Source organism: Typopeltis vanoorti, chromosome 2 (assembly GCF_054136105.1).
Source record: "Typopeltis vanoorti isolate ZY-2024b chromosome 2, IOZ_Tvanoo_1.0, whole genome shotgun sequence".
NCBI classification, from domain to species: domain Eukaryota; kingdom Metazoa; phylum Arthropoda; class Arachnida; order Uropygi; family Thelyphonidae; genus Typopeltis; species Typopeltis vanoorti.
The window spans coordinates 102,455,281-102,477,294 of NC_143550.1; the positions used below are offsets into that span (position 1 = coordinate 102,455,281).

The 22,014-nt window shown below is 35.9% G+C and overlaps 1 protein-coding gene across 1 annotated transcript; it reads right to left on the minus strand.

Annotated features, from left to right (window-relative positions):
• Positions 1-272: 272 nt before the first annotated feature.
• Positions 273-17,395, minus strand: LOC150109301 (uncharacterized). The gene is made up of 4 exons (XM_090402086.1): positions 17,338-17,395; positions 16,871-17,076; positions 8,318-8,453; positions 273-379 (listed from the first exon to the last, which is right to left on the minus strand). Exons 1-4 carry the CDS (start codon positions 17,393-17,395, stop codon positions 285-287), a joined length of 495 nt encoding a protein of 164 aa, XP_090258212.1. The 3' UTR covers positions 273-284.
• Between the last annotated feature and the right edge of the window lie 4,619 nt (positions 17,396-22,014).

The window sequence follows — 22,014 nt, forward strand, 5'->3', positions numbered from 1 at the left end:
AGCTGACTTGAAATTACATAGGTAGGTGATGAACTGCTGCACGTGGTAAACAATGAACGAGGAAGTCGTTTATTCTTAAACTTTAATTTTATGTACAATGAATAAGCATTGAATTGGTGTTGCTTTTAGAGAGTGTGAAACGAAATAGTTGACAGACTTTCTTCAGAGAAATTCAACTGAAAAATTATGCTTGATTCTATTAACTTTCTAGCTTACAATGAAACTTATTCATGCTAAATTTTAGTGTGCAGTATTGGATTTATTAGATCCACATTTCTTCTTTTTTAGCATGGCCAATGATTCCTCCATATTAGAGTTGCTGTGATCAGGAAAAGCTTGAACGCACATCCACTTGCTATGTAAGAACTGCTCACAAATTCTAGGAAACAGAAAAGTAATTTTAATCACTGCAAACAGTACACAAAAATCAACATAACTGAGTATACGAAAGATATAAATGAGTATACGAAAGATAGCGTAATGGTAACTTATGACTGTGCATAAATGCCAGAAAAGAAAGAGTTCAGTTTGTTTTTGCCTCAGGTTGTTGTAATTGGCTCTCAAAGGCGGGTAAATGGCATCAAATGTGAATGGTACAATATTTCTAGGAAGAATAGGCAAAATAGGACAGGATTATTTGAGTCCAGTTGAAAGCTGTGATCTCAATATTAGCAACAATTTTCCATATAGGAGTGGGCTTGAAACCATCAAGTGTGAAACGGAGTTTAACAAGATCAAATACGTGGTGGGGTATTGGTAGCGACCTAGTGGATCATTTGCTGGTGGAAATGAAATTTATCCCCAAAAATGAGTAATCATCATGGGTGACTAATTACCTGAACATTGATTGGGTAGAGGTGAAATCTCTTGAGAGGAATAAAGCCAGATTTATTGAGCTCTTGCAAAACTACTTCCTTAAGCAGCATATAATAATAACAGCTCGAGGTTAAACAATATTAGACCTGATTATAGTGTCCGAGGGGATTTCAGCTAATGACGTGATTGTTTTCCCACCAATTGATGAGTCATTATAATTCACTAACCTGAGAATTGGTTTTTACAAAAATTGGATATTGAATACAAAGCAGGAAATTTTGACCTATTTAAAGAATTCTAGATTCACATTGCATCAGTTGCTGGATGGAAAGGATATCTGTAGTGCATGGGAAAAATTAAAAAATACATTAATCATGCAATATTGGAATGTTTTCCTAGAATTCGAAGAATAAATAGATGTGAAATTGATGTCTTATTAAGCAAGAGATTCTTAAGAAAAAGATTATGTGGAAAGAATGATGCATGCTTAAACCCACAGTCAGTTATCAAACTTCTAAGTTACAAACCAGAAGTGTTACAGTGTTGAAGGAAGAGCTTATATTGAATAAGAGAAATCAGCTCTCCAAACCAAAGGCAAACCATAAGAGTTCTGGTTATTTTGCAAGTAAAAATAAGAATGATTTTGAAAGAACAATGGGGATAATTTGTGGGTGGAAGATGTGGAAGAGACTGTTCAACTAATGAGTGCTAATTTTTCAAAAACTGTCAACCTTTTATGCAACATGGAGCTAAACATGTACTACGCCTGCTGCATTGAATAGACTGAATTAGGATTGTGAAATTGTGAAATAGATCCGTGCTGATAGGAACTATATCAGCACGGATGCTAAAAGTGCATTTAGCTGAATTAGTTGTGCCTTTGCAAGACTGTATAATTTGAGTAGTGAAGAGAAGATTTCAGATTGGTGAAAATAATATATTATGTTCCCATTGGACAAGTGTCAGTGTGTAAAGAAAGCTGTGAAATCGACCTCACATCTAACTCTTACGACCTTAAGTTCATAAGAGTTAGAGTACAGAATTTTTTTCACAAAGCACCTATACTTCGCAATAAACAGCATTGGTTTACTGAGGGAAGGTCACGTTTAGGTTACTTGCTGAAACATGACCTGCCCTTAGCAGACAGGATGAATGGATACACATTATACTTTTGAATTTTGCTAATGCTTTTGGCAGGATATAGCATAAAGACTTACATAAGTTGGAGGATATAAGATTAGATTATAACCTACTAGCTTGGATAAGAGGATGGAGGTGACTGAAAGATTTCAAAAAGTGATGTATAAGGATGTAATTCTGCAAATTTTACGGTGACAAATTATGTATCTCAGTCAGGGATGAGTCGCTGGTCCACTGGTTTTCAATATTTACATTGATGACATTCGGAAAGATTTAATAGGTGACATAGCTATTTGCTGATGGGTGCAAGGATAGAGAGGGTAATCTGGAATGCAGTTGATATGTAGTACTTGCAGAATGATTTTAATAGGCTTGAATTGTGGAGATGTAAAAATGACTATCAGTTCAATGTTAGAAAATGCACATTTATGCACTGTGTGCTTAGATATCCAATAGTATAGTATAGTATATTATATTCTCTTGATTATTCAAGAAGAAACTGATACAGCTTTGAGATTTAGCAGAGAGGAAGTTGAATTTTAGAGGCCAAATATACAAACATTGCAAATACAACTTAAACGATAATCGTAATGCTAAAACGAACACTGACAATTATGAAGTCATTTTGCCTTTATACAAGCCCTTGATAACCAGACCTGGACAACTGTTTGCAGATTTGGTCTCCTGTTACAAAAGTGATGCAGATACAGTGAAGACAAATGGCAAATCTTATCCTAAGTTGTCTTTCGTATCCCCCTTCACGGATGCTTCTGAATCAGTGATAATCTTTGACCAGGTATTAGTGATGGGTTAGGATAAGATTTGCCGTAGAACTCAACGGCAAATATAATATTGAGTTCTACGGTCAATTTTTTGACCGTAGAACTCAATATTATAGAGATAACAATAATATAGTTAGAGACTACGAGATGGCAGCTTTTTTGAATTGTGAAATTTGAAAATCCGATTTCCGAGAAGAAAAAACTTGAAAAATGGCCTCGAAAAAGTTCTTTTAATCGAAGACTAGATTCAAACTTAAAGCAATCTTTCGTCCAGCGGCCTAATGCTATGGAAGCAAACGATTCTGTTAAATCTCTTCATTATGAAAATACACTATCTACCAACAATTATCCAGACACCCCTGTTATTTATAGTTATGGATTATTCTAGGTTTGTTAATAGCATAAAAATAGGTGTACAGATAGTAAGGAAGCAGCATTTCATCGTAGTAGTTGAATATAGGCGGTATGGTAATACGACGTGAACTCTGTGGCTTCGAGAGAGAGAGAGAGAGAGAGAGAGAGAGAGAGGTGGCATTGTGGGCTGTCACATTAGTGGCATGTCCATATGTGCCATTGTTGCTCAACTGGAGCATCCAAAATAAACGGTTGGTGAAGTGGCAACAAATGGAGACGTTCTGGCATCAATAGGGGCAGGAAAACACTCGAGGCGGCCTCGCTGAGTGAGAATGTTAAAATGGGTAGTACACTAAAACCGGCTAGAATCGGCACAGATCATCCGTTATGAGTTTCAGACCGTCAGTAACAGTATGGTGAGCACTAATACTGTACGAAACGAACTTCATTTACTGGGTTTCCACGGAACAGCATCAGCAGCAGCATACAAACCGAACATCACAACAACGAACAAGCGGCTCGTATGGCCTAATGCAAAGCGTGTGAACCGGACAACTGACCATTGAAAATGGTACTCTGGTGCGCTGAATCAATGTTCACCTGTTTCCAGTCTGATGGCAGAGTGTGGGTGTGGAGGCAGCCTGGTGAACGCTGGTTATCACAGTGTCTTGTATCCACAATAAAGTTTGGTGGTGGAGGGATAATGGTGTGGGATGTATTCAGCTGGTTTGGAGTAGGACTACTGGTGGTGTCCATGGTTCAATGAAGGCAGCTGATTTCCTTGATATTCTGGATAATCAGGTGCTGCCTACACTGTGGAGTTTTTATGGAACAAACCGTGTTACTACCAAGACGATAATATCCCATGCCACAATGCTGCAGCTGTTATGGAATGGAATGAAAAGATGAGTGTTAAACAACTTCCCTGGCCTATGCAGTGTCCTGACTTCAACCCCATTGAACACCTGTGGGACGAATTGGAGCGGCGATTGAAATCCAGAGTAACATATCCTCGAACTGTCGCTGAACTCAGCTGCTTTGAATGAAGAATGGAGACAAATTCCACCTGATGTTTGTTGCACATTGGTGGAAAACCTCCTTGAAAGGGTGCAAGAGGTGATGTGATCAAAGTCAAAGGTGGACATACTTGATATTAGTGTCGCCTGCTAGTATCAATTGTAAATAGCTAGACTGTCCGGATAGTTATTGGTAGATAGCGTACATCTTAACCAGTCAGTTATGTCTGTCATTAATTACAAATTTACGAGTTTTTTTATACAATCCAGTCCGTGTAGGCCTGTGTAGCTCAGTGGATGTAGCGCTTGCATCCTCAGCGTTTGGCCACACGAAGATAGACTTATAAGTTTGAGTCTAGTCGTCGACTGGAGGAACTTTTTCTAAGCCTTTCTTCGACTGGTTCCCGAGTTAGTCGATCTCTGGCACGAGAGCGAAAAAATCCGAATTTTCCTCCGGAAATTCAGGTTTTTCATCCCGTAAACTCAATAAAACTGACGATAGAATCCACATTATTCAGACAGTAACATATCCTGTTAGGGTTAGGTACCAAGAGATGGCAGCACTTGTTTACTCGTCTCTTCATCGGTTTGCCTATAATTAGTCATAGACATGGGCTGGCTATCTCTGATTAGTTACCAGAAGAGACTGAACTGCCCACTCAGTCTCCAAAAACTAGATAGAGTTTAAAGGCCTTTCCTACTCCCTTTAAGGGAGTAAAAGGTGTTAGCTTATTTATTATATTCCGTCCGTGAAAGGTTTTAAACCTGTCGAACTCTCGTACCGTAACCTATGAATTTTCGTCTGCTTTTATATTAATTTTATGTACAATATTTGTAACTTTTTTCAAACCACTTGAGCCCTTCATACAGGGGTCTCAAATTGGGCAATGAAATTCATATCCTATCTAAAGACATTCACAAACAACCATACCATGCCCACAGAGGGATTTGAACCTGCAGCCTGTTGGCTGGAGAGTGAATACACTAACCATTTAGCCAGCCAGTCAAGTAAAATGTTTGAAAGAAAATACTGACAAAACTTGTGGTTGGATAGAATGACACTTTAGTGTACCTACATATGCTGTGCAGTTCTCATTGTACTTCTGGGAATGGAAACACCACAGCGCAGAACAAATCATGCAATGATATACATTTAGTGGATGGGCAAATCTATCCCTGTTTAGAAATGAAAAAATACGCTTTTGTGTAAGCGTATTTGTTGGTGAGGATGGATTGGCTCTTTACTACCAACGACGTCTATGGAAAGAATGTTGAAATTGATATTTCTTATACAGGATGGTTCGCATGGTAGGTATTTACATTTTGCCAAGAATAGGATTGAGTATAAGATAACCCAATCCAGCGAAAGTGAACTAGCTGCAGATGTCAGTGTTCTTCAGACACCAGCTTCTATGGTCACAAACTGTTGCTCATAATTCAGAAATTAAGGATTGTGCAATATCGCTACATGACACGCTCTCTGGCATCTCACCAACTTGTGGAAACGTTATTATCACACCGTATTAACTGCATCAGAAAAGAAGAAAAAAACTACCTAAACCTCATACTTCAGAGAAGGTGATGCATTATGGCTATGGACAAAACATGGAGCAGTAGTTAGGAAATTATGCCATTCTAGTGTCACATCATCCCAAGCTACTACATCAAGTAATGGAAACATAAAAGCGATTGTGACTTTAGTTTATAATATTTATAGCACTATTCTCCTTCTGTCATGAGATTGTTGTGGTGCTTACTGCACGTTTTTAAAAACATCACCTAACATGACTATGTAAGCATCCATATTAATGCACCCGAATACCAATTCTATGTATCACAATGTACAGTACGTTGCGATACAATGGAAGTTGTGTGGCAGTAGAATTCTAAACATTTTGAAAAACACCACCTTATAAGTATAAACTTATATCTATGATATATTGATAAAGCCCATCATAACAATTACTATAAATTAATGAATTGGAAACATTAGCATTGCATGTCATGTGACTTGAAGAAGTGTGCAAAATACTATGAAAATCCATTAATTAGGATTTCGCTATTACAACGCTGCTCTTCTATCAAGTTTTCTTCAAAACTACTATTAGACTGATGAAAGGACAGAACTCTTTCTAATAAACTGAAATTGTAATAAACGTAAATTGCAACAGTGGCTGTAATCACCCTTTTCATCCTTTTGTCATACTTTTTGAAGATAATGTGACTCAAATAATTTCTGGCATTTCTTCATTCAGTATGATATCATTCCATGTATTGTTACTGCATTAATTAGGCTTGACTACACCTCATGTTCCATTTAATTCCCAAGATGTTCTGTTTGGGAACGCTATGCAGATCAGTCAAATTTTCTACATCAGTTGGCCGCTAATGTCGTATTTGCACCATTGTCGTGTTGAAAATGGCGTAGTTGATCTTTTAAAAATTGGGAAAGCATTGCATTATCCATAGATATTATATATCCATCTGCATTCACTCCCCAAGCCACCACAACCAACGGTCAGAATTTATACCACAAGACACAGCTCTGAATTATTAGACCTCCACTAGCAAACTTCACAGGTTGGATGATTCTCTCAGCATTCTGCATTCTTTCACCGACACTTTCCCAGCCGATTTCAAAAGAGTGTAACATAATTCATCAATCCATACACCAGACTGGTTGGCAGGATGGATAGTATTTCTGCTCTCTAACAAGCCTGCGAATTCGAATCCCATTGTTATCGTGAAGAGTTATGAATGTCTTTAGATAAAACAAACTACTTGATAGAATGACTTGCAATTTCACATGGATGCTTATGACAGATGCACCAACTTAGAAAAAAAAATCGTGCCGATAGTGTTTCATCTATGGTCGAGGCCGAGAACGTTTCAGACCACCCTCGTAGGTGACCTTCACGTGAGACCACCACTCTAATTACCGAAAGCCCTTACTGGAATAAAATAAAGGACCATGTCTGATTCTAGAACCGTAAACACCAAATCATGGTAAAATCATGAAATTCCAATTGCTGCATGGACCAGTTCTTTACACAACCATCTGTTGATCACCGTAATCGAGGTTTGACCTACGTGCAGATTCCTTTCCATATAGGCCAGAACTAGTCGGCTATTCATGTATGTACTTTTAACTATGGGCCCCTGATTCTTTAAACTTCTAGAGAATCCTTTCTGTATCGGACTGTCAATATTTCTATACACCACAATTCGACCCCCCCCCCTCTCCCATGGACTCTTCGGTTTGCTTCCCAGCATTCCTGAATACTATTTGGGTAAGTTTTAGGTCACATTTCCTTTGGCTGAAAATGCTTCTTTTACGAATGCTGCGAATGTAACATTAGTAAGAACTGCAGCGGACAGACTACTGGTAGAAAAGTCTTAAACAGGTATTTTGTACTGTCTATGACAGTAGATGGTCGTGATTGCAGATGTACGATTTGTGTTCTTCTAGCCTTGCAGACCATGTATTGGATACAACCCACAGGATCTCCTGGAAGAAAATCATCATGTTCCACCATAGTAAATTTTAAAATGAAAGACTGTGTTTTAGAATCTACAGCGGTACCCAGAAATCAACCGAATTTAAATAATACGTATGCATAAAACTTCCCAAAATTTGGGAAACAATAATTGTCAGAGGTCCCGCTTCACATCCTAGGCCACCTACAAATGCCCATCGGGGGCGCACCATGTAGATAGAACTTTAGAATCACCCAAGTGTTTCATTTAGTTTTGTGTGGTCTTTGTGTGTATGTTACAAGAGTTATTTGTAATCCCTGAAAGTTCTCAGTGTCCGAGTCTCTCACTGAGTGACTGAGACGAAATATTGGAGGTATTAAAATTAGTTTTTAATCCTTTCCTAGTGCTGTAAATATTCCATTAAACCTCCAACATGAAGACCTCTTCAAATGATCGGTAACCATGAACTCGAATACTGCTGACGACTAAAAACGAGATAGGCTACCTGCTAATTTTCGAACGTTAGGGTTCTAAAAGGGCTGTATTTATATACCGGTATATGCGTGTTGATTTGTGTTTTTAACCGACGTTTATTGTGACGCTAAGCAGGAAAGAGCTTATTATGCGAGGATGCAAAATATACCGCTGCATCCTTCGCATCCAGCTAAATATTCTTTATGGCAGTAAATATTCTTAAAAATCAAGCACATTCAATATGGTACTTCTACTTACCTGCGATATGCATTGCCTTTTCGGCAGTGACTGTTCGAAAAGACGGAGCATCAGCTGATACCTCACACTTAAAAGTCCCTGCTGTTTCATAATGGGCATGTTCAATGTAAACTGTACCATTACTAGATTTTCTCATCTGGAAAGGAAAAGTTACATGTTACATTTTGCCACGCAGAAATATTGAGCTTTGCATAACTATGAAGTTTCGCATGTCTCTGCAATAAACTTTTTTTTTTGTTATTCGCAATAACAAGAAAAAAAATATTAATTAAATGCTAACATGATCTTTAATGAATTTATTATTATTATTATTATTATTATTATTATTAAGGTATACTTCCAGGGAGTCAGGAACTCATGGAAAGGATTGCATATTATCTGCACCAGCTGTCATGCCTATTCTTGAATTCATTCACATTATCTACACTCACGACTTCAAATGATGATCCATTTCAGTCGCGAACCACACCCTGAGTGAAAAATCTAGCTCTCATCCTTAATGGCAATTGTTCTCAACTTTCAAGGATACCCACTTGTCTTTTCCCCAATCTCCATAAAATGAAAAATTCCATCTACTGATATCGTGTATGATCCTTTCAGAAGTTTGTAAGTCTCAATCATATCACTCCTCTTTCTCCTGTTTGCTAGTGGCTGCAGTCTACAAATTCTCAATCTGTCTTCATAATCAATATTCCACAATCCTGGTATCATTTTTAACACTCACCTTTGTACTTTCTCCACTCTATCAGAATCACCATGGAAAAAAGGAGACCCGCCCTGCACACAATACTTCAAGTGAGGTCTTATCAAGGCCTTGTAAAGAGACAAATTGAGTATACGAAACAGCGAATGGTTAGGTTAATTGAGTAATACTAGTGCAAGAAGAATGAACTTTTTTTTCTGTTATTTAGAATTTCCAAAATTTCGATTCGCAGAAAAAAAAAAAATTATTATTGATTACTATATATATCCAAACATATTTTGGTTACAACAGTAATTAGATCAGTGTTCGCATCGGCCAATAATCTATACCAAAATACAGTTAAAATCTTTTTTTTTTCACATTTTTTGCTTGTTCATAAATATATAGGACCTCTACAAAAGAACGCCGGTATTTTAATGCATGTAGTTATCGAAATAATAAAATTCAGGAGAAACAAATGCCAGGAATAATACTTTGGAATGTAAACTTTCCTATGTGGACCAACAAATTGTTTTGAATTAGGCTCGAAGCAACGAAGGCCAGTGTAACATGTCTGTAAATCGGTTGTATTTTTTTACAATGAAAAACCCGACTTTTCAGAAGGAACACCATGTCACCCAGTATGAGATCGGCTAACTCACTGTTAGCTGAAAAGTCTGTATAATGGTTCTTTGCGTCCTGGATGGGATTCGAACCGAGGTCTTTCTAAATTAAGGGGTTGTCATTATGGAGCTTTCTGGTGAACAAGTCCAGTTGTGAGTGTAGCTTGCCATACAGTGTTGTATTATGGACTCGCGATGAAAAATGTCCAAGATTCAAGTACGATAATTTTTTAATGAAATACGTTCAAACTTGATCTAGGATCGTATGTTATTTTTCTTGTTACATTAATTAGCGCTTTTCGATGATTCTTTGAGTGCTTTGAGAAAGAAATTGTAATATAGGCCATTTCTGTATATTGCCATGAAACTTAATTTATCTCCTCCTCCTCGTTCCAAAACCATAAGAAAAATACGGAGTATACAAGATTAATTATTCATATGGAATTTAATGTATGGAACAAACAGGTCGGTAAGGAGAGATACGCATGTCAGAACACATCAAGGAACTTGAGTTTTTTTTTTTTTTTTTTTTTTTAAAGCATAACTCAAGATCAGTAGCGCATTCAACAAAGACAAATAAATAATCAAGTTCTTTGACTGAAATGGCTAAAGAAATGGTAAACAAATGGCTGTGTTGATTATAACTTCTTTTTCAGAATATTCAAATAATCATCGGAATTTTTAAAAAAATTCTCGTTCAACACAAATCAGCCACTCAAATGATTTTTTATTTATTTATTATTTTTTTTTTTTTACACACTAAACTTATTGTAGAACTGCCGCCATCATAGTTTCCACTGACCAGAATGGGATGATTGCTCATGCACAGAAAACTAGAAGGATATCTAGGGTATCTAGGGTTAGATATCAATCAGCAGTTTGGTTTGAAAAATGCAAGATTTTCATAATGTGACTCTAAGTTAGCAAGACATAAAGTTTACAGTTCTTTACTGTTTAATTCTATTTTATCTATTTAATTTATTGTCTATTATAGACAATAAGAATCACCGAAAATGGTGATTTTTCTGCTATAATGCAGGTTCTTTCTCAAAATGCAACATTTTTGGACGCCAGCTGGTAATTCTTGGTTAATTATTTCAACCAGGGGCGAATGCTGGTCTTGAAATTCACGCTTGCTCTTGTTATCATTCAGGGAATGAGAGGTGTAATTGAAGTCTGATTAGCGGAATAATGAATTACTGACCATTTAAAACTATGTACAGGTAACCCTCGTATAACGGCGATGTTAGTTTTCGCAGAAATGCTTCGTTATATAAATCGCGTTATGTTATGCGAGTCTTAGATCACATAGACAAAGTAGGGTTATGTTCCGAAATCGTTTTTTTTTTAATTATATAAACAACAATGACATATCCAACAAAAAAAATATTTTTTTTTTAATTCAGGTAATTCATGTAAGTTAAGAAAACATATAAACTATGAAACAAATGCATAGTATAAAAGTATAAAAATTACAAATTGTACTTAAACCTCATTGCACATAATGCATAAATGTTTTAGCCAAAATAAAATAGTGCATATTTTAATCTTTTATAACACGAGGATTTGAGGATTGGTTAATAAACACTGGTTTTTTCATGTAATCACCTGATGCATTACTACAAAACAGTAGAGTATTTCTATCTTTGGAAACTTTAAATCCAGGAGCTGATCTTTCATTTTTTTCGAAATATAGGTGCGTTTTTGCATTTCTTTCCAACATAACCCGGATTCATCCGCATTGAATACCTGGTCTGCACTATAAATGTTTATAAACTTTTTGTTTAATAAGATTTCCATCCATAGGAATTTTCTTTTGAGGTGCAATCTTCTACCGAAATCATTAGAGATTTCTCCATTTTTCCATTAGAATATCGCGTACACGAGCAACGCGCTTTTGCACTTATCGTTGACCCAACAATAAACACTTTCTCGGATTTTATGTTCATTTTGTTCGATTGTTCGAATTGTTGATTCATTTAAATTCAAAATCCCTACAAAAACTCCTGGTTTTTCTCCATTTTTAAACCGATCCAAGATTTTGAATATTTTTCTTAGAGAGAAATTAATTTTGTTTTCAATGTTGGTTTTTCCCTTTCGTTGCAGTTTGTGGCCATTATTATAAAAATAAGTTTTTACACAAAAAAGCAAGCATTACATATTGTATGTAACTCACCAGAAAATAAAGTGCTCAGTTTGAGATGAATACACTTATGATTTTTAATGCACTTTCCTGGCAGAAACGAGGACAATTTTCAACAATAAACGTTTTATACCAGGGGTCGCCAAACTTCTTTGACCGTCGACCCCTTCAAGAGTTTCTTGATTTTTTTATCGACCCCCCCCTCTATTTTACTATTACGTAATTATAATAGGATAAGCAAAAAAGACGCTTGTTGGTAAATACGTCATTTTGGCCTACTTGATTGGCCTCCGTAACTATTTTCATGACCGTGCTCCATCTTACAGGTCCTATTCATGTCGCTGTTCCCACGATTCACTCTTAATTGCGTTGTCATTCAGAATGGAGATAATTCAAGTTAACCGAATTAAATATTACCCATATAATGATGTCTTCTATTTTTCTATCGATCCCCCAATCGACCCCTAACAATGTTATATCGACCCCTTTGGCGACTACTGTTTTATACGGTAAACAATTGAGGTACATGCTTGCTAAAGGATATTTCCCCTAATATAAATTCGCTACTTATAATTACATGCGGGATACAGGCAGACACAAATTTAACAAAACACAAAAAGATAAAATTTGATTTTTAAGTCGCACGGTGAAAAACATATGAAAAGATCAAAGGGTTACTACACTTTGCAGACCGTGTTTTTATTGAAACCGTGTCGTATAAGTTCAACAAGGGTTACTACAAATTTAGACCGTTATATCGAAACCGCGTTGTATAAGTACCGCGTTATACGAAGGTTACCAGTATTTAGAAATTTATGTACATTTAATCATACAAATACAACATTTATTTTACAAATGATATTCTATCTTTTTCAATTTAGCTACTTGAATACAAATTCTACCATGTGGTTCTTCTTTATGAACTGGTCAATAACATCGTCATAAAAAGTTGGTTGTAACTTAATTTTCCCAAGCAAAACGCACACTTGTAAAGGCTGGCTGAAGCTCACTGGCTAGAGCTATTTTGACTGCGTATGGCCCGTGTTTAAGCAACAGGGTAAGAAGACGTGAAGGAAGCGGAAATGTAAGGACCTGCATGCTCCCACAACAGCAAGCCAAGGTAGCTTGACTAGCGTCGGCCTTCGATACACAACGCAAAGCTCAATTATTGCCTCGCAAGCTTAAAACGTCTTCTGTCTACAAAAATAAAAGCCTAAATGGAATGCTTATAAATGCATGCATTTATTAACAAATAAATATTACTTCTTTCTCAATTAATAAACTTGCGCAGCAAGCATAGCAAGCATGGAGAATTCGCCACTGATTTCAACTGAGTCTTTGATGATGACATTTAAATCATCTGAAATTCGTGATAATTATAGAAAGTACTTTCTATAAGCCGTGACTTTTAAATATCCTCAAATTAAAAATTGGGAAGTGTCATGCCAAGAACGAGTCGGACCTTTGCTTATGATCATGTCACAAAAAAAAAAAAAAAAAAATTGTTTTCGAGATGATTCGTCCTTGATTTGAGAAACATTCCATAGATTTATCGTGTTGAAAGCAAGCTTTTCTAATTTTATGTTCATTCATATTTCAATGCACTGATCAATAGCAAACAGAAATGTATCTAAAAAAACAACACTAAAAAACCCTTTTTTTTTGGCTCCGCATCTCAAACAGCGATCTTCTGAGGATGTCGCAGCATTTCTAGAAAAAGTACAGATCTGTTGGCTATCAATACGTGTCATTGACCTTTACTCAGGAAAGCGATGCTATGCTCCATCAGTCTAGAAGTAGGTCTACTAAAATTTTACATGTCGTGCTCTTTAATAGTGGATGCTACCGTCTCCTTTTCCGTCCTCCACCAAAAAAAAAAAAAATCGATAAAACCAGTGGGTTATAAGGATGGATATTTGAAATTATTCAACAAATTTCATCTACAAGAATGCGTTTCATCATAAACGGACTTAATAAAATTTATCATAAACGGACTTGCACAAAGGTAGCCTTTGTCGAAGTGGTCTTTGGAATGTGGAGTACGAGGACAGATTGAGGGAATGTAAGTTGCAGAGCCTCGTGAATAAGAGGAAGAGGGGGGGGGATATGATTAAGACATATAAACTGGTCAGGGGTTGTAGATATGGAAGAGGTAGATATGGAAGAGATTTTTCATTGAATTGCAAAGGGAAGTAGAACAAGAGGCCATTGCTGGAAACCGTATAAGGAGAGTGTGAGCAAAGGAGTGAGAAGCAGGTTCTTTGCATGGAGGGTGGTTGATGAGTGGAATGCATTGCCTGAGTGTGTTGTGAATGTGGACACATTGAATCAGTTTAAGACGAGGTTGGATAAGCATTGTATGCAATAGTAAGTACCACCCACGATGCGTCTCTGACTCCATGGAGGTCGGGTGTTAATAATAATAATAATAATAATAATAATAATAAATCATTAAGCATTCTTTTAACGATAAATGAAATTGTGAAGGAATTGAAACAATGACTAAGACAAGATACACGCAATTAACACATCTAATATTGGCTATACGATGTGGGTTTCAAGGACAACCGTTTTTGGCACTTGCTTCACTTTATTGACTTGATTTTAACGTAAAATTTTGAAATTAAATCTAAGAGGAAATTTTCAGGATGAAATGTTGGGGATGAAGCTCAATTTGTATTTCGTCAGAACGCGAAAGTTGAAGACACAATTAGCAATGCGCAAAACCTCTAGTAACGCACTATTTACCAATGGGATTGAAGATGTAATCCTATTGTTTTCATTGGTTAATAACCAACTTAATCACTGTCATAAAATATGTGCTGGTGGTGATAGCTGTCCGAGAAAAAAAAAAGCAAGTTAACGAGATTAAATTAAACAGGCACGGAAATGATCCAAATAATAATAATAATAATAATAATAATAAATTGTATGTCACAATAACATTCTTCAATAGAGACAATTAATTATCACAGCAAATAAACCCCGAACAGGATTTAAATTATGTATTTTAGATCAATTTGTGACATACTTTTGTAATAATTTTACCTAATCCTTCTACTAAAAATGGGCTCATTCTTAACTGATCTAGCTAAACCGGAGTGTTGACTTTAAATAAATAATACTCTTAACGCCTTTTCATTACTTAACGGCATTAAGAGGAATGAAAAGGAAATGAAAAATTTCATCTGTAACTTTTTGGAAATCAGTAAGCAGCCAGTATCTCTCTCTCTCTCTCTCTCTCTCTCTCTCTCTCTCTCTCTTGGTGTATTATGTCTTTTAGTTGTATTCTTCGGGCAGGTTTGCTCGTTATACGGAATGAAAATATCCTAGTTTTGGAGAGGCATATCCCTATACCTATATATGAAACGGGTTAATTCACTTTCTTTTGAACAACCTTTATAAATTACTAAATATATGAAGAGCCAAAGACTTCAATTCGGCGACGTAAAATTAATGTAGAACAGTAATACAGCTCCTAGGAGCTGGGTTTCACATTATGGGTAAATACCAAGAATAGTGATCGGAGCTTGCTCCACCCTGACTATGAGTTGCCTCAGTGTTGCACTACTAAATGGGTTATGTGTTGCACTATCCAGGTATCTGCTTACGCTTGGACTCGCCGAACTTTATATAGTTTCTGTATTCGGCATGAAACTCTTTGAGTTTCTAAGATGATATCTCCTAATCTTAACTAGTGTGTGTGTGTGTGTGTGTGTGTGTGTGTGTGTGTGTGTGTGTGTGTGTGTGTGTGTGTGTGTGTGTGTGTGTGTGTGTGTGTGTGCGTGCGTGCGTGCGCGCGCGTGCGTTTATGTTCTGTGGTCGATTCTACTGAGTTCCGAATTAGTTTCTAAGTCCGCAACTCTTTGCGAAAAATACCTACTTGACTGTATGTCATAGATCGATTAACTCTGAAAATGGCGTAAAAAGAGACTAATAAATGTCTCTAATCGCTCGCTGGAATTGAAATGAACCAATAATGATTTTTCTTCTGCAGATGTCATGGAAGTTATCAATCTACGTACGCATTTATTACTTTATTTCGAATCATTCTATCAAATTTGCTAATAAAAATTGCCCAACTGCAATAAAAATTGAATTAAAATGAGAAATACTCAAAATTCTGAGTATTTACTCAGAATTTTGATTCTCATAGAATTTTAATTCTATTCAACCAGAAAAGATTAATACTTTGTAGTATTTCGAAACTGTTGGCCAAATTTAGTTACTAAAAATTCTTCGGTTGTAACCAAATTTAGGATTTCCCGACAAACTTTAATAAAATCATTCATCTACAAGAAGGAAATGAGATAAAATGAAAAACACATTTTGTATTATATGATGGCCTAAGGGTTAAATCTCTCCAGAAAAAGACAACAAGATCTGAGGAGGATGATAGAAAACTTTCCATTTCCTGATTTTTGATAATAGACGATGCTATCATAGACACAGAAAGTATTGTGTATGACAGTGGTTCTTAATCTTTTGGCAGTCGCGGCCCCGTAGTTTGTAGTAACATAACGATAATTAAGTTTTTGTTTTTTAAATAGTGGTTTTACTTTCTGATTATAATGACAAACAAAATCAGAAAACAGAAATCAACTTTACTCAAATTTATGTAAAAACTTTACTGTATTTATATTTAGGAAATCAAATAATGTTCTTTGTTTGCTCATTTTATAAGGGAGTAAATTTTAAATTTTAAAAACTAGAAGCGTCCTATAAATTTTCTGTGGCCCTTTAGGGGGCCGCGGCGACCGGTTTAGAAATCACTAGTGTATGATACAGCCAAACACTTCTTGCCGAGGTTTTCTTCCAAGAATAGGTAATTGTGACTGCTTATGATTACACCAAAACAATTAAGATTGAGTAGCAGACATTATTCTTCTGAATTTCATAAATTCAATTATACTTGAGAAGAAATTTTCATCCGTATTTTATCTAAAACAAGCAATAACAGTTTGCGCGTGAAATAGCTTCACGACTATCTTTCTGTATTCTGAGAACTTTCCATAAGCATTCGCTATAATCTAAAATATGTTTCTAGGAAGTCGTGAAGTTATTTCACGTAAATTTTGCGTCGTGTATGTAAAGTACAAACTTACATTCACTTTAATGCCACGAAGTGGAAAAAACTGAGCAGAAGGTCGTTCAGAGGGCACATATCGGAAGAACTCCATATCATTTCGATACCATTTTATCGAGTACAGGGTTTCTCCTTCTAATTCATAATCACAAGATAATAGAGTTCCGTGACCATCAGGAACAGACGTTGGTACATGTAATGATAACAGTTTCAAGCTCTTCGCAACTATGAAATAAATAAATAAAATATAATGTAGCCATACACAGAGTTTCAAGTATACAGAGTATTTAAGTTTCAAGAAAAGACAAAGTTACTGCATAAAAAAAAATTAACAAAAATATAAAGATTTGCAAACACATCTGATAAAATCTGCACATTTATCGAATGCAATTATTATTATTATTATTATTATTATTATTATTATTATTATTATTATTATTATTATTATTATTATTATTATTATTATCATGGAAGTGCATGACTCACCGTCTTCCTTAATCTTCCAACTACACGACGACACTTCTACATTAGCATACAACGCCATCTACCGTCCACCACCACCAATAGTATTTTTTGTCTGTAAATTGGCGATAACTCCTAATAGAATATGCTGTTAGCCCTTTAACCATCCGCTTCTGAATAGAGGGGAATGATCCTTGAATTAATTTCGAATGCTTATCCAGTAGAGGTATTGCGCAAGAAACCATCTTTACCATCTTACTAAAAGTTTTTCATCTGAAAGTTAATTTCACCCATACGAATGTACCACGGCTCTTTCGTAAAACAGACAAACTGGACGCAGATCACACACATTACTATATATTAATATTATTTCATTCATAGTTTTAATTGCCTCGATATATATATTCTTAAAATAACCACATCCCGGGAATATTAGTAATTATAAAAAATAATAAGCTATATGTCTAATATTACAAAGAATAATAAACATTTTGTCTATTTTGTCCGTCTTAATAGCTGAGCAGTAGTAGAGTAAAAATTGGAAGCCTTCCCGGAAACGTGTACCGCGAGTAGCACTAAATGTTACCTGGTAAGTCTACTTTTGCAGTCCATCGGACTGCGGTAGACTGATTAATACCAGGTGGACTAATTCATGACCACAATGTATAAAATTTCATTAAAAAATAAAAACAAATCTAATACGGAAAAAGTACTAAGAGCCAAATTTAGCTGTAATTTACAAGAAATTACCTAATTGACATTATTTTTAATAATGAGTAGTACTGTAGTTGTCGCTGTTGTGAATTGAAACTCAGGCTATTCTGCGGGCGACCTAATACTGTGAATGTGTACGTCACTTCCGCTGAGACCCACAAAATTTTTCAAAATTTTCAAAATTTTCTAAATATCTTCATTTCTGTTTAATTGTTTGATATAAATTGTTTCAGCGCTTGTTCCAATATAAGTTAAAACTGGTTCTTGCTTTGCTGTTAGATACTTGTCTTAGTTACAAATATTCCCCTATTGTTCAGTTTAAATATCCAAAAATATTGCTTAAGCGATTTTATTTTTTGTTATTCCTTCTGAATTAATCTGAATTCCTAAGTATTATTTAAAATCCATTATTTATTTTATTCTTCTATTTATTTCTAATTTACAACTGACTGATTCCCTTGCCTGCTAATCACAAGTGTAAATTACGTATAAATGCACGAGTGCACATGCATACTGGGAAGCTGCTGTCCGTGTTACTGTAGACTCAGAAAAAAGAGAAAAAATGATGGCTGCCAGTTCATTGGAACAGTGCCCATAAAAATACCAGTGGAAAAGACAAAGCAAAAGCAGACAGTACGTAATTGAGTCTGTGATACAGAAATCTGTTAATCTCTTCTGGATAGCACCGAAAATTTTAGGGAGGTTTCTTATGCACTATTTTGTTGTTGTTGTTGTTGTCCTTTTTTTTTTTTTTTGAAAAAAAAAACGAGTGTGTTCTGTACCAATGACTAGCTGTTCCCACACCATCAATGATTACTCACTGGTCGTAGAAGATCTCGAAGATTGGGATGTTTGCGCACTGCAAAACGTTGTCGAATAAGTAAGAGGAATGAAACACTATGGATAGGTGTGTGTGTGATCAGGGAGAAAGGTCATTTTTGTATGGGAGAAAGAGAATAGGCGCTAGATCAGAGCCATGGCATGCACCTGCATTGGTAGAGAAGTCCGAAGAGTGAATGCAATTCATTATGGCTCTCAGTGACCAAACAGATAAAACTTATTAGCCAGTTTTTCTAGTTATAGGATGGCAATTTTCTGAGCAGCATTCTACGTGCAACTTTGGTAATGTGAAGTGTATCAGCATACGTTAATCCGAATCGTATTATGAACATATATACTTCGTCTTTGACAGACATCTGTAATCAATAAAAAACTATACATTTCACAAACAGGATACAATCACCAGATTTTCAAGTAGTGAAGAAACTTACCCAATTTTAGTAAATCGCTGCGCGCACACCTCGACATATACATTGCGTAGATACGATGGTGTTTATTCTATAGCCAGTTGTTTTTGTAGCGTGTTGTGAATTGAAGGCAAGCAGTTCTTATTTGTTAATTCATTATTCATTTGTAATTTTTTTTCACACATACAAAAAAAAATTATAATAACATGGGCATGCTCAAACTTTCTTTTGGAGGAAGCGAACTATTGGAACTAGATGAAAGCACTTTTTCTGTAGAAAAGGTGATAAACATAATACCCCTCAAAAGACCCGTTTACACTTATGACTGCACCACCATCTCACACTAAGCCTCATGCGGATGTATAAACTAGTTAGTTTAACTTTTTTTTTTTTGCAGAAGACATAGATGTTACCTTGAATCCTGTCTAAAGTATGCGAAGAACCTTTAGAAGGGCTTTTCAAGAGACTCAGATGGTTTCATAAGAGGTAGCAGGATTTCTTCTCCTGACATGTTGGTTATTTAAACAGCATAACAGACAAACCATCCAGAAAACAGACGCAAGTAACATGCATAAAACACTGGCCTCACGGCCTTAGATCGTTTGGCCATAATTGCAAACGCCATATCAGAAACTAGAAATGAAAACCATGCCACACAACGTTTCATTTCGTAAGGTCAGGACCTAAGCAGGACTCGTCATCCTTGAAGGAAGTTATACTCCCCCTCCCCCTCCCCTTTCTCCAATTTCAACCAACAGGCAGCGGTTCTAATCCCACATGGACATGGGTATTTGTGATTGGTTTTAGTTCGGAGATGAATTTCATCTCCAGGTGTGATATCATCTTCTTGCTTATTGGAGATCTGAAATGGATTGAAAAGGTTCCGTGTTTGGTCTCTAGAGCCTCTAATATGATCTCCGGGTTATGTGAAAAATAAATTAAAATGCAAAAATAAATAAAATAAAATAAAATACAGACAGTGAGTTCACGCAAAGTACGAAAAGGTTACAGGTTTACGACATTTCGGTGGTGGGGACACACACACACACACACGCACACACACACATACAAACAAACACATATATACGCACAATGAAAAAGACACCCTTCAAACATAAATCGTCTGACTTGAAATATTCATTAGATGCCTAAAAAACGAGCCCTTAGTTGTTTTTGTTGTTGTTTTAAAAAACTTATGAATCTGCTTGGAAATCCTGCAGATTGATAAGAACTTACATAACTTTGGTCTTTGAGGATTTCTGTTTTTTTTTTTTTTTCTCCCTTAAAATATTTATAAATATAATCAAAACTTTCAGGTCAGGGTGGGATTTATATTTTCCTGATACTTTTACCAAGAGGAAAGAATTTTTTACATATTAAGCTTCACTCTGTCTTTTGTCATTCCTGTAACATGACGGATATAGAAAGATAATTGCAGCAAATCACTGATCATCCAGTGTTAAAACTAAGGCCAAGGAGATCTTAGAACTCATATTCAAATGAAAAACTTGACCACTAAATATCTTCACATCGAAACAAATGAAACGGACTTTCTCATTTCGATGCAAGAAGTTGTCACTTCGGTATGCAATTTAAATAAGTCCCTGCCAGATCATTTTATGTCAGCAAGCAAATTTAGTCCACATTATTTCTGGAAAATCTGTGATACGAATTACAAAGTCATTCGTATGAAAAAAAAAAAAAAAAAAAACTTGTACAAGCTATGGACAGAATGACATAACCCTCCACTTTGTCATGATCACACTTAGCCACTCTCTCTCTCTCTCTCTCTCTCTCTCTCTGTGTGTGTGCGTGCGTGCGTGCGTGCGCGCGCGCAGCGTAAGGAAAGGTATTTTTCTCTTCCTCTGTTTACCAGGAGCCATTTTGAACTCATGGCGTAATGCTGATTATTCCACTAGTGCAAAACAGGCAGTTAATCAGAATTTTAGTGAGATCTTCTGGTGTCTTCCCAGACAGCATAACATATAATTAGATCTCACTCAAATACAGCAACTATTCTGTCGAGCTTCATGCCATGGAGTTTGCTGCATTAAAATGTACAAAATTGAAACCCAACCAAAAGTTACTCATCTTTTATGCAGACTCTCTCTCTTAAGCAGTGGCGACCCGTACATAAGCACTGCGACACTGTAGCACCCCTAAGGAAAAAATGAAAAAATTGAATTTTGTTTGTGTTTATAAATAATAACAATGCTTACAACATTATATAAATGCAGTACAACATGTTAAAGGTTACAGCTTATGTTTCGACATTGATTGAATAGTTAATAATTGAATTGTTCGATTAACGCTTTTGATTACGAAACAAATGCACTGCGATCTAACGCAGTGTCCATATTATCACATTCAACCGATATTCGTTTGCGTTTCTCATTACACGTAACTAGTGAATCTGACACTGCCGTTTGGGCAGTGTATCATATACTTGCGCGCGTTATTTCTGCGAGATACGAAAGGGTGAACTATTTTTCGCAATCTTATTTTATTCTGTCAAAAATAACATATAATTATTTATTTATATTAGCTACAAGGCTGAATTATGACGAGTGTCACTGTTGAAAATATGAAAAGAATTATATTTTTTCAATTATGGTTACACGAAACAAATACACTGCGATCTAACGCAGTGTGAGAATGATCGCGCCAATTGCAGATAGAATCGTCGATATTCGTTTACGCTTGACACTGCTCTTTGGGCAGTGTATCGTATTATTGCGCT

Excerpts from the sequence above, each read along its gene's own strand:
- LOC150109301 (XM_090402086.1), bottom strand. The coding sequence starts at position 17,395 with ATGGCGTTGTATGCTAATGTAGAAGTGTCGTCGTGTAGTTGGAAGATT. Across the intron at positions 17,077-17,337 it reads TTGGAAGATTAAGGAAGACG|TTGCGAAGAGCTTGAAACTG; the intron begins GTGAGTCATGCA and ends TTTATTTCATAG. Across the intron at positions 8,454-16,870 it reads TTCGTGGCATTAAAGTGAAT|ATGAGAAAATCTAGTAATGG; the intron begins GTAAGTTTGTAC and ends TTTCCTTTCCAG.